Raw genomic sequence first — 11,571 nt, 5'->3', positions numbered from 1 at the left:
CGATCCGGTACAGTTCCAAACTAGTACCTGTGCAAATGATTTATGACTATCATGTCCTTGTAGCACAAGAAACGGTGCTATAAATCATACTACACACTAATCTCAAGTGGTCATTAATCGTCCGTCTTTTAAATGACCATGATTAGGGATAATTATCGATTGAAATATTCAATGTTCACTTAACAGGTGTTTCTTTATCCAAGATATGGTCTTGATACCCTGGTTTTAATGTTCTTTAAAATCGAATGGACTCATTATTAAATTCTAAACCACAATTAAATAGTTTGTGGAATTTTATTAGTATAATTTTATTCCACCATGAATTTTGAATAATGTTTCATCTTATGATAAATGGTTTTCCCCAAATGTTTCAAGAGTAACACTCTTCACAAAACATTTTTGGAAATCACACCCATATTTAATATGCTTGATTTCTTTCATGCAATCTGGTGAATGTTGTCGTTCACTTATTGCATAGGTTTAGCTACTATTACTTTGCAAATCTTAGCATCTTCATTATCAAACAATTTCATAATAAGATGATAAATTTTTTAGAGTATTATCGATCATATGTGATTTAGGATTTATTGTCCAAGTGATGGCTCCCACTCATTTTCATGACTTGAGATCTTTCAACTTGACAACCTACAATCAATGTTCGACACTGAACTTTCCATTGAACACTTTCTTATTATTGCCTTCCACGCAACAATATTCTCAACATATATTTCAGTAAACATTCTGATGGTGCTTTGCTCGAATTTCATTCCAAACAGCTCACAATGATTTGGGAGACCCTAATCACTTGTGATTATGGAAATTTACCTTAAATTTCCGCACATAATACATGGATGCATGTCCATGTTACCATTCTCAAGCCACAACGCATTCTAACTCGTGCTTATAAACGGCTTCGTTATTAAGGATCTAATCCTTGCTAAGGATGTTCTTGCAACATCGATTCTCAAATTACATTTGTTTCCATGCGACAAGAACTTATCCCCTTTTACTTATCAAAGTACTTTGGATTTTTCCTGATCATAATCTAACAATTCATTACTTAGATTCAAATTGATTGGTATTTTATACTTTCTCATGCTCTAAGCATGTAAGTTGAGTGGCGACTCCATATCATAGCATACATGATATTTTTAATTGCAAAATTATTCCCAATATGTTCCATTCATGTGACCTTTTAGCTCATCCAGTTTCACTGAGTCTTGCTAAACTGTTTGCTATGTGATACGGTTGAAAGTCTCTACTAGAGTCTTTCTTGTTTGACTTAGCTCAAACATTTACTTAGTTTTATGGGTCAAAGGCCTTTTCATGTCCTTCATGTTTAACACTGTAAACTCCTCTACTCGTTTAAACATATCATTAAGTCTATCTAATAGATCTTAATTCCCACCATGTACTAAGTATCACCTTTTGATTGATCCATTGTCGAAAATCCTTTCAAATCTAATCATTTAGCATTTGATAGTCATTTCACAACAGGGTTCGTAAACTTCTTGTTGGACCATTCAAGATTGACTTTTGCTGCCACTAAACTTCTTGTCCATAAGGATTTCTATGATTCTCCATAAGTCAAACCTTTTATTGACTTTATGAGAATACATGTTCCAATTCCTACACGCAATGCTTCACTTAATCCCACAATGGATTTCTTGAACTTGCTTTCAAATCTAGCATTATTTAGATTCTCAAAACCCTTAGACTATTTCCATAGTCTCTTCCTAAAATCCCATTATAGGAAGGCGGTTTTATTATCTATTTTGCCATATTTTATATGCGCAATTATGCTAGAATAATCACGAAAAGACTTCAGCGTTCCGATTGGTGAATAGGTTTTTATTAAAATCAACGTCGTGAATTAATTGTATCCTTTTTCAACCAATCTAGCTTTGTATGCACTATGCATTTCACATTTGTCAGTTTTCTTCTTGAAAACTTATTTGCGATTGATGGGTCTTTCACCCCTCATGCAAATGAATCAAGTTCCAAACATGATTTACAAACATGGAGTCTATTTCGGATTTTATGGCCTATAACCATTATTCAGAATTTGGATTTGTCGTAGCTAATTTACAAGACATTATTCCCTCACCATCCAATGGTAAATAGTATGCTTGTAAGTCTTAGGTTTATTTCTAACTTACACTAGACGAAAAAGATAAAAAGGCACCGGTTCAAACCCCCCCTTTGGCACCGGTTTTAAACCGTTGGGTATTTGAGGGATGCCAAATCCATGAAAATTTGGCTCCAGTTCAAAACCGGTGCAAACTAAAGCATTTAGCACCGGTTAACCGGTGCTAACTATATGATTTGGCACCGGTTAACCGGTGCCAACTACCATGGCGCGATTTTTTTTTTATTTTCAATACTATTGGCACTTGTTCAAAGCAAGAACCGGTGCAAAATACCCCACTTTAGGCACCGGTTCTTGCTTTGAACCGGTGCCAAAATTTCTCAAAAAAAATTTTAAAACAAAACTTTTGGCACCGGTTCTGGTCCAAACCAGTGCCAAAAATACCCCAAAAAAAAAAATATTTTTTGCATTTTTTTCACTTAAATTGTACCAAATACTTATATATAATCATAATATACATAAAACACATATATTTTCTTCAATAACTTGTAATATTACACTTTAAAAAACTAAAAAAAAAAAAAAACACTTAGATCTTGGATCTTATTCTACAGCTTGAATGCTGACCAGTACACTTGGATCTTGTTCTGGTTTGTTGAGAAGTTTGCTGTGTTGATACTACTGTGCTGCTGTCTGTTTTCCTTTTGCAGTCATGTTGCTGGTTTTCTGGGGAGCTGTGATGCTGAGCTGCTGGTGGTGGCATATTTGTTCCAATGGAAGCTGCTGGTGGTGTAAATTCAATGGAAGCTTCACAAACAGATTCAGTGTTACCAGCTATCTTCCTTTTCTTCCCTTCTTCATATAATTTAAGTGCTTCATAACCAAATACTCCGAAAGCTACAAGAAACTGTGGAAACAAGCCCAATTATTAAAAAAGAACCATATAAAAGGAAATCTAGTACAAAATGGTTTTTTGTATTTTGGAGGTGTGAGGCTTTAGACAAGCAGCATTTTCATAATCCAACCTCCAGCAATTGACCTCATCCGCATGATCCCTAAAACTACATTGTGTATAGTTTTTCACAAACTTATAAGCAAAGATGATTACTGATCCTAAATAAGAAATAGAACAAATGAAAAGAAAACAACAGTTAGTTAAGTGATCCTTACTGCACTAATATCGTAGAGTTAGTTAATAAAGACAAAAACAAGAGTTTAGTTAAGAGTTAATATAGACAAAAACAATCTACAAGTTTTCAATATGTTCTTACTGCACTAATAGCTCAATGCATACAAAATTCTAATGTTCAGATTATGATCAGAGTATGCTAAGAGTTAGTTAAGTGATCCTTGAAGTTACGGTACTAAAATTATTATCTTGCTTACTTAGCAATCTTACTTCCTTATATATATAGATTCGTGAGCTCGTCCATAGCACCGGAGCTCAAATTAAAGTCAACAAAGATGGCTAAGCAAATTCTACACATTATTGCAAAAGTCAAAAACAGAAACTGCTACTCTGAAAAACCACTCTTTACTACACTAAAACTCGAAATACTACGAAGTTTAACAAAAAGTCAGCATCATAAATTTTTGAAATTAAGTCTATTAATATAGAAACATAGGATTAATCCATTAAATCCAATTATTAAGGCTGGAGAGATCAAAATTTGACTACAAAATCCGCATCAAAGAAATTATAACGCTAAATTGAACATAAAAATAAATAGCAGAACACCAAAGATTATGAAATTTTCAAATAAATTAATGCAAAATTGAAGCAGCTGATTACGCACCAGAACAAAATGGAATCAACATTAACGAAACTGCTGACATTATCAGGCGTGTTGCATAATACTACATCAAATAATTACCAGAAATATTGTTCTTCAAATCGAGTTTTGCCAAGTCGATTTACCACTCTTCATTAAAATCTCCATCTCGAGACCAAACCCAACTCAAATGTTCCTCCAATTGAATATCCTAGCTCTAGATATTAATATTATCAGCCCTAAATATAATGTTTTTTGTACTCAAATCACCTAAATCTATCAAATTTGAAAGAGAACACTTCTGTTTGTCGTTTGCTTCTTCAGCAGGCTTATCTGAAGAATTCTTAACCTCTGCAACAACACTTTCATCTCCTCTATCGCTCTTTGAATCCATATTTTTTTCTCCCTAAATAAAAACCTTTAAGATTTTAGAAAAAGCTATCACACAGAAATAAAACACAAGAAAATGCAAGCAATTAACGAGCAAGATTCATACCAGGCGATTGATTTTAGGTAGCGAAAACCATTTCTCAAAGAGGACAAACCCTAGACGATGATGAAATCGCTAAACCCTAGACAATGATGAAATCGCCAAACCCTAGACAATGAACATCAATAATAACCAGGGACAAGGAACCCAAAATCAACACAACAAATCAACGATTGATTCACAAGCATTAAGACCCCCAAAATCCTTATCAATTCTGAATCAAGATTCACATCCGCGCAACTCAACGAAAAATCAATTCGCGAAAAAACAGCGAAAAATCAACATATGTTGAATGAACAGAGAATTGAAAGCAGCATATTATAGAGAAAGAGATTGGAAAATGGTAGGATTAGAGACAAAAAAACCCTGCTCAGAACAAAAAAAATACAAGCAACATCAAAATTTTAGCTATAAGAATAATCATTCTTATAAAAAGTATTATGTAATTTATGTTAGATTTATATGAGGATTTCAAACAATGAACCTGAAAAAAATTGTCTGCAGATCTGTACAAATGCATAGCAACGGAGACCCGAATATTCTTGCATGCTGACCGACATTTGGATGTACAATTTGATACAAATTTTACAAATTCTTCTTGTTCCTCCGTTGTTGTCCCCTATAAAAAAAGTATATTAGCTTAAAATAACAATGACATTGTTCATACTTTGAAATTAAAGTAACTAAACTCAAGCAAGCTGACTTTATAAGGCTTCAAAAACAGATTATTGATATCTTTTCAACATATCCAACACCTCACTAAACTCTCACAGACAGAAAGCAAAGTGCTCCCGACAACAGAGGTAAACTAGTACTGGTTGTTAAAGCTACTGAGAGTACTTTATGTGTCTTTCTTTATTAATGTTATAATGAAATATATTCCTAAATGGAGATTTTTACATCACAATCATAATAGTTTGGTTTAAGAGAGTAACATAGAATGGTGCATTAGAGAAATTTAGGTTGTGTGCAGCAGGCCAGATATGGAGGGAAAAGTCAGCAAGTCAAGGCTCTGCCAATTACGCTAAGCCAGTAGCTAAAAGAGAGATATTCAATTCCCATAAAACTTCCAGTAGAGCAGCTACTGGAGCATTAGAGATAGTAGTGAAGAAGACGAAGGACTCAAGTAGCAGACTGCAGACCTAATTATTATCACATGTAGCTAGATCCAGGAAAAATAAACCTAAGACTATGATTTATCCCAGTAATTAGGTGATATCATCTCTGAGCAGCTAACCATTTCTTCGAGGAGACTAGGACTTAAATGAAGCCCTTGTAATACATTTTGGTTTGAGATTCATTTTGAGTGCGCGATTGCGTAACTGTAGCAGCCATTTTACGTTGACACTTGTTATTGTAGGTCAAACTAAAAATTAAATTGACATTGATGTCAGTTTACTTAATTAGTTGTATCCCTAAACTGCTATTGATCATAGGTCACATAATAAAAATGTTGTACCCTAACATGCAAACGAAGGAGGAATGAGTATGTACTGACAAGTATTAGGTTATATATAGCATCACAAGACTGTTCGCAAAGCATTTTCAAGCAAGACAGCCAATATTCTATAGCCAAATTGATCACAAAAGTAACAAACAGATAGATCACCTGGATACATTGAGCATTCAATAATTGCGTATACTCGTTGAATACAGCAGCACAGAATTCAGGTACCAAATCCCCATTAAAATGTGTAACTTCTCTAACCAAAAACAGCGCAACATTCTCCATGTGAGCAAATAGCTTCCATTGCAGCTTACTGCATACACTAGTTTCCAGATGCCTATAAGCACCAACAAATACTTCAATAAGGGCAGGATTAAATATGTAAATCATCAATTTACACCATATCATGTACATCATCAATTGCTTTCAGGCTCACATTAAAGGTAGCACTATGTACAAAGGTCACAATTGCTAATTATTTGCAGGCAACTAGAAGTCTTTCTCAAGGACCACAATACAATAAATTACTTGATCCAGAACCCAACTACGCCTTTCTATACAACTATAGAAAAATTAAAACATTCAGTAGATTAAAAAGCAAAAACACCAGACAGAATGGCATGAAACTCATAGCATATTGAAAAATATATATATCCAACCTTAAAAATTATCTACTAAACTTGTATAAGATGTGGCTTCAAATTACTCTAGAAGATATATACTCTAAATTAATACTATGATAATACAGAACATTAGATTTTTGCTTAATGTTTCCCAACTTCACAGACTTGTCAAACCCCTTTTGAACACTCAGCAAAACCTAAAGCCTGCAATTGACATTTCAGAGCAAGTACACATGTCACTTACTCATTCCCATGCAATATTCTGTTATAATTTCTAAACATGTAATTATAATATTGAGATCTGATAATATTTACCAGCCTCATATTCTATTTCTTTCAAACCATGATACACTCTAGTATTTCATATGAAAGAGACAAAGTTATATAAGCAACAACTCTTTATCAGCTTCACTTAACAAAAATTGACACTCAAATCCAATGCTTGAAAATTTTGACTAATGCATACAAATTTTAATCAGTATGAATATAGTGAAACTCAACTTTTTCATAGGCCAATTATAATGAATTAAACTAATTATTTATCAAAACAAAAACAGATTCATAGCAAAGTTATTGAATGAAAGAAAAAAGAAAAAAAGAAACAATGAACCCAAAATAACGAGTCAAGTTCCAAAATCAAAGAACCCACAATACACAATCTAACAGGTTCTACACAGCCAATGTTAGCAAAAACATTACTTGAAATTGGGGAAAAAATTGAGCAAAAAAACGCAGATTAAAAAATATAAATCAAAAACACAACGTAATACCCCAAATTTCAACTAAATCTATAACAAAATCAACAAAAAATACAGCATAAAAGAATATAAAGATGAATTAAGCGAAAAAGAGAAGAAACTTACTTGTAATTGGGGAAAAAATAGAGCGAAAGAGAGATTTATATTAGGGTTTTGTAAGCTTTAACAGGAAAAAAAAAAAAAAACCTTTCAAGCGCCGGTACCGGAAGCCGTTAAAGGTGACGGTGTCTTGGTCGGAAGCGTTGTAGGTGACGGTGTCGCCGGCCTAACTGTCTCTCTAACCGTTCACCACTTGCTTTAACTCGAACAAGATTCGAACGAAAATCGAAGACCTCACATGAGAGATGAGAGCAGATCGAGATGGGAACGAAAGAGGAAGGAGAGATGAGAGCAGAACGAAAGATGAGAGAGAATGAGAGATGAGAGCAAAACAACAGATGAGATAGAACGAGAGCAGGGCAGAACCAGAGATGAGAGAGAAGGAGAGCAGAACCAGAGAGGGAGAGAATGAAATACAGAGGCGGAAGAGAGAGATATAATTAAGCTATAACCCAGTTTTTTTTAAACAGTTAGGCACCGGTTTTGTTTAGAACCAGTGCCAAATCCCTTTTCTGCTTTTTTTTTTTTTTTTTTTTTTTGTAGTTCGCACCGGTTTGAACCAGTGCCAAATAGTTGATTTGGCACCAGTTTAAGAGAAAACGGTGCCAAAAGTCATCAAGCTTCTCCCGCCCATTTCCTTTGCCACTGGTTTTCAAGAACCGGTGCCAAAGGTGCGTTGCCTAATTCATTTTTTCTACTAGTGTTAATAGAAATTTATAGGATTCAATCCAAGCCTTTCACTAAACGAAAAAACTAATTTGGCACCGGTTCAAACCCTCCCCCCTAAGGCACCGGTTTTGAACCGTTGGGGATTTGAGGGATGCCAAATCCTCAAAAATTTGGCACCGGTTCAAAACTGGTGCCAACTAAAGCATTTGGCACCGGGGTGTCAAATGCTTTAGTTGGCACTGGTTAACCGGTGCCAACTTCAATGGCGACAGTTTTTTTTTTATTAAATTCAATGTAATAGGCACCGGTTTTGAGCTTGAACCGGTGCCTTTGACTTGTTTTTTTTTTCGGCAATAATATATATTAATATTAATACTAATAAATATAATAATAATGAGATCATGTACATAATACCGATAATTAATAATAATAATAATTATTATTATTATTATTAATTTTAATAATAATAATTATTATTATTATTATTATAATATTAATATTAATAATAATAATTATTATTATAATATTAATAATAATTAGTGTTTCGGGGTTTTCTGATGTCCTGCGGGAGAGTTACAATTCCGAGACTGGAACCGGACGCCTGTACCTGCAAAATAACGGAGACTCCTGAGAGCTCCGCCTCCAACGGTCAAGTTAGTACCTGATTAAGGAGTAATTAATACGGAAATTAAAGTAACAAGACCTCTCTAGGTGAGAGTGTTTAATGTTGGTAATTTGTCTTGTTAGCGAGATTAGCCGGTTATTAGTGTTCCGTAATGTTTTTGTTCTTCTTTCTTCTTCAGGTGAGATTAGTTGCTTGATCAATTGCCTCTCAATTGCTTGATTGCCTGATGTTTTCTTGACTTCTTAATTAATGAGGATTAATTAAGTATTTATAGCCTTGAGAAGCGTGCCACTCTCTAGGTTTAGGGTAAACCTAGGGCTGACCGGGCCTCTAGACAGGATTGGGCCTTGTTGGCCGGTTTTCCCATTTGGCATGGGTGGACACGTGGCGTGTCTCAATTGGTCCGTAGAGGACGTATCTGTGATTGACACGTGGCAGGCTCCTATTGGCCTTCGTGAAGGACACGTGCGGAACCTGGTTGGTCCACTTGTCAGACGGTGATTGGTGGATAAAAATCCCCTAATCATTTGCCCCTCACAGGTGGCACGTGACTGGTCACGTGTCGCCTGTGACAGGTGTCGCACGGTGACAGGCGACGGCCTGCTACAGGTGTCACCTTGCAAACGGCCGAGAGATTTTCCCGCCCAAATTTTGAATTTGGAAGCGACCCTTCTCCTTCTCACTTTGCCTATATAAGGAAGTGCTGACTTCGGTCATTTTCACATTTGAGAACTTTGCGAGAACATTCGGACCCCTGAACTTGCTCTGACATTTCGGACCTTTTCTGCCTACCGCCTGTTCTGACAAGCCGACTGTACCGGATTTCCAGAACTTCATCAACCGTCACTCGTTCAGGTAACTCAGTTCTCTTACTCTTAATTTTCTTTTTATTTTTTGAAATGGCACCACGGAAGCACACGACACGACCTAAGTTAGTGATCAGCCGGTCACCGGGGACGGCTGAATCTAGGACTAGGAGTGCCGCCTGCCCTTTTCTGGACCCATCTTTGCCCTTTATACAAAGTCCGACTGTATCTGTGTCTATGCAGAACGTGATGGCCAGAACAAAAAAGACTGCTATGATATCAAACTCAGACGGCTCCTCCCAAAGGGTGCTCCTTAGTGAAACATCTGACCAGGCGCCAGATGTAGAATTGAAACGAGGCGGCTGCCAAGCCGACAGTTCTGAGAGAGGGGCCAAGGTGGTCCCTTCCCATCTTACCGTTGATATGTCTAATTTTCCTCCTGCTCCTTCTAAGGGAGAGGAGGCGGGCCCCTCTGGGAGAGGGGAGAGTCGTCCTCTTCGGACTCGTCAGAGGACGAGTCCGAGTCCAGCTCTTCTAGCCACAGTTCTCCAGGCTCAGAAGAAAGACATAGCCGTCTACAAGAGGCGAGACTTTCTCATGCAGTTGAGAAGGGGGACAATTGGGCGGAGCCGTCCGCCTCTTACAGAGAGGAAAACGCCCCCTACTACTGCATGGTACCCCGGGGCCGGATCGCAACCATGCAAGACAAAGTGGAGAGCTTTATTGCTAACCACAGAATGGGCCCGGAATTTTTACTGTTCGTGCCGGATCCAGAAGACACTGTCGTCTGGCCGGCTGGTACCAGCTATGATGACGGCTGCTTTGGCTGCTATGTGGCGGCCATCAAAGCTGGACTGCGCTTCCCATTACATCCGGCTGTTCAGCGGATTTTAGATGGGTATGATTTGGGGTTATGGCAGTTAGCCCCCAACTCTTGGGTAAACGTACTCGGCTATGTGGCCGGGTGCGAAATGTACGGGGTGGAGCCAAGCTTTGAGGCTTTCGCCCACATGAACTATCTCAGCCGGACCCCTAAGTCGGGAGGTACCGGCTGGCATCAATTAACAAGCCATAGGGGTTACCTCATGACGAGAGGTAAGGCGAACAAATGGAAGGATTGGCGGAACACCTTCCTTATCATTGAGGGTTCAGACACGGAGCTGAACCAACGTTTTAACAAGTGGAATAGGGATCCTCCTCTTCTCGCAGGCGGCCGCAGCATGCCGCCTGTTCCCCCAAAGGCTAAAAGAGAGATCCTAGACAAAGGACTCTTCAAAGTAGAGACTAGGGTGAACTCTACTTCAGGGGTACGAGAGCAAGTACCCCTACACTGCGTCCCGAGCTTCAAGTGGCTCTATGACGAGTACTTTTTGGCCGCCTGTGGCCTCAGCAGTCGGTGCTCTAGAGGTAGCCGGCCTGACAAATACTCTGTTTTTTTTTCACGCCTTGTTTACTTGGGATCTTTACTAACTTTGCTGTTTATTTTTTGCAGCAGACGCCATGAGTAAAATAACAGCATCCAAGACTGCGGCGGCCATGTTGCGGGCCTCTCTCATGCAACAGTCTTGTGCCGACTCCCCCAACAAGGGGGCACCCTTGGTAGGCTTCGAAAACTCTTCCTCTTTTAGGAGTTGTCTTATGCATATACTAACTCTTTTTGTTTTCAGTCTGGCACTCCAAGAGCTTCTTCCTCGCAACAGCCGGACCCCAAGGCCCGGAGGACGACTGTTGCAAGCTCTCCTGGGTCTTCCAGGAAAACAGTGGCGGCTGAGAAGCAGCCGGCCACTTCTTCTAAAACCCCGGCGGGGCCGCCTAGAAGTATGGACAATCACTTGTAAAAACTTTCACACTTGCTTCCTTCTTGACTAGGTCTAACTTGCTTTTTTCTTACGCTTGATGCAGCCGGCCCTCAGGGGCTTGACTTGGTTGAGGTAGCCAAGTCCATGATCAAAGTAGTTCCTCCATCTGAAAGGGAGGCGGTCAGGGGTGCCGGCACCCTTGACCTTGATGGGATTTCAGGGGTCCTTGCTGAGGTATACTTAGCATATTTTTGAGTATTTGAGTTCCAGGACGCCTGTTATCTTTTTTGTTTGGAAACTGACGCCTGTTTTTTTTTTTGTACTCAGGCCCTGCTCCGAGTCAACAGCCTTCGCAAGCCGATTGATCGGAAAAACAAAGAGGTAAAGGCCGCAA

The 11,571-nt window shown here is 38.2% G+C and overlaps 1 protein-coding gene across 7 annotated transcripts; it reads right to left on the bottom strand.

Annotated features, from left to right (window-relative positions):
• Positions 1–2,606: 2,606 nt before the first annotated feature.
• Positions 2,607–7,974, bottom strand: LOC110706258. Of its 7 annotated transcripts, none has more exons than XR_002508304.1 (4): positions 5,961–7,974; positions 4,358–4,970; positions 3,886–4,267; positions 2,607–2,996 (listed from the first exon to the last, which is right to left on the bottom strand). XR_002508304.1 is itself a non-coding variant. In XM_021884158.1 (4 exons), the coding sequence occupies exons 2-4, from the start codon at positions 6,081–6,083 to the stop codon at positions 2,679–2,681; spliced, it is 576 nt and encodes a 191-aa protein (XP_021739850.1). In that variant the 5' UTR covers positions 6,084–6,135; positions 7,285–7,937; the 3' UTR covers positions 2,608–2,678. The 7 variants fall into 7 exon arrangements, 4 of the variants coding, with proteins under 4 accessions (XP_021739847.1, XP_021739850.1, XP_021739849.1 ...); XR_002508302.1 differs by having other exon boundaries at positions 3,964–4,267; positions 4,836–4,970; positions 5,961–7,958; XM_021884158.1 differs by lacking the exon at positions 3,886–4,267 and having other exon boundaries at positions 2,608–2,996; positions 4,836–4,970; positions 5,961–6,135; positions 7,285–7,937.
• Between the last annotated feature and the right edge of the window lie 3,597 nt (positions 7,975–11,571).

Source organism: Chenopodium quinoa, unplaced genomic scaffold (genome assembly GCF_001683475.1).
Source record: "Chenopodium quinoa cultivar QQ74 unplaced genomic scaffold, ASM168347v1, whole genome shotgun sequence".
Lineage (NCBI taxonomy): Eukaryota > Viridiplantae > Streptophyta > Magnoliopsida > Caryophyllales > Amaranthaceae > Chenopodium > Chenopodium quinoa.
This window is presented reverse-complemented; position numbering and strand designations above follow the sequence as displayed.

Excerpts from the sequence above, each read along its gene's own strand:
- LOC110706258 (XM_021884155.1), bottom strand. The coding sequence starts at position 6,215 with ATGATGTACATGATATGGTGTAAATTGATGATTTACATATTTAATCCT. Across the intron at positions 4,971-5,960 it reads TGAATGCTCAATGTATCCAG|GGGACAACAACGGAGGAACA; the intron begins GTGATCTATCTG and ends CTTTTTTTATAG. Across the intron at positions 2,997-4,835 it reads CTGCAGACAATTTTTTTCAG|TTTCTTGTAGCTTTCGGAGT; the intron begins GTTCATTGTTTG and ends TTGTTTCCACAG.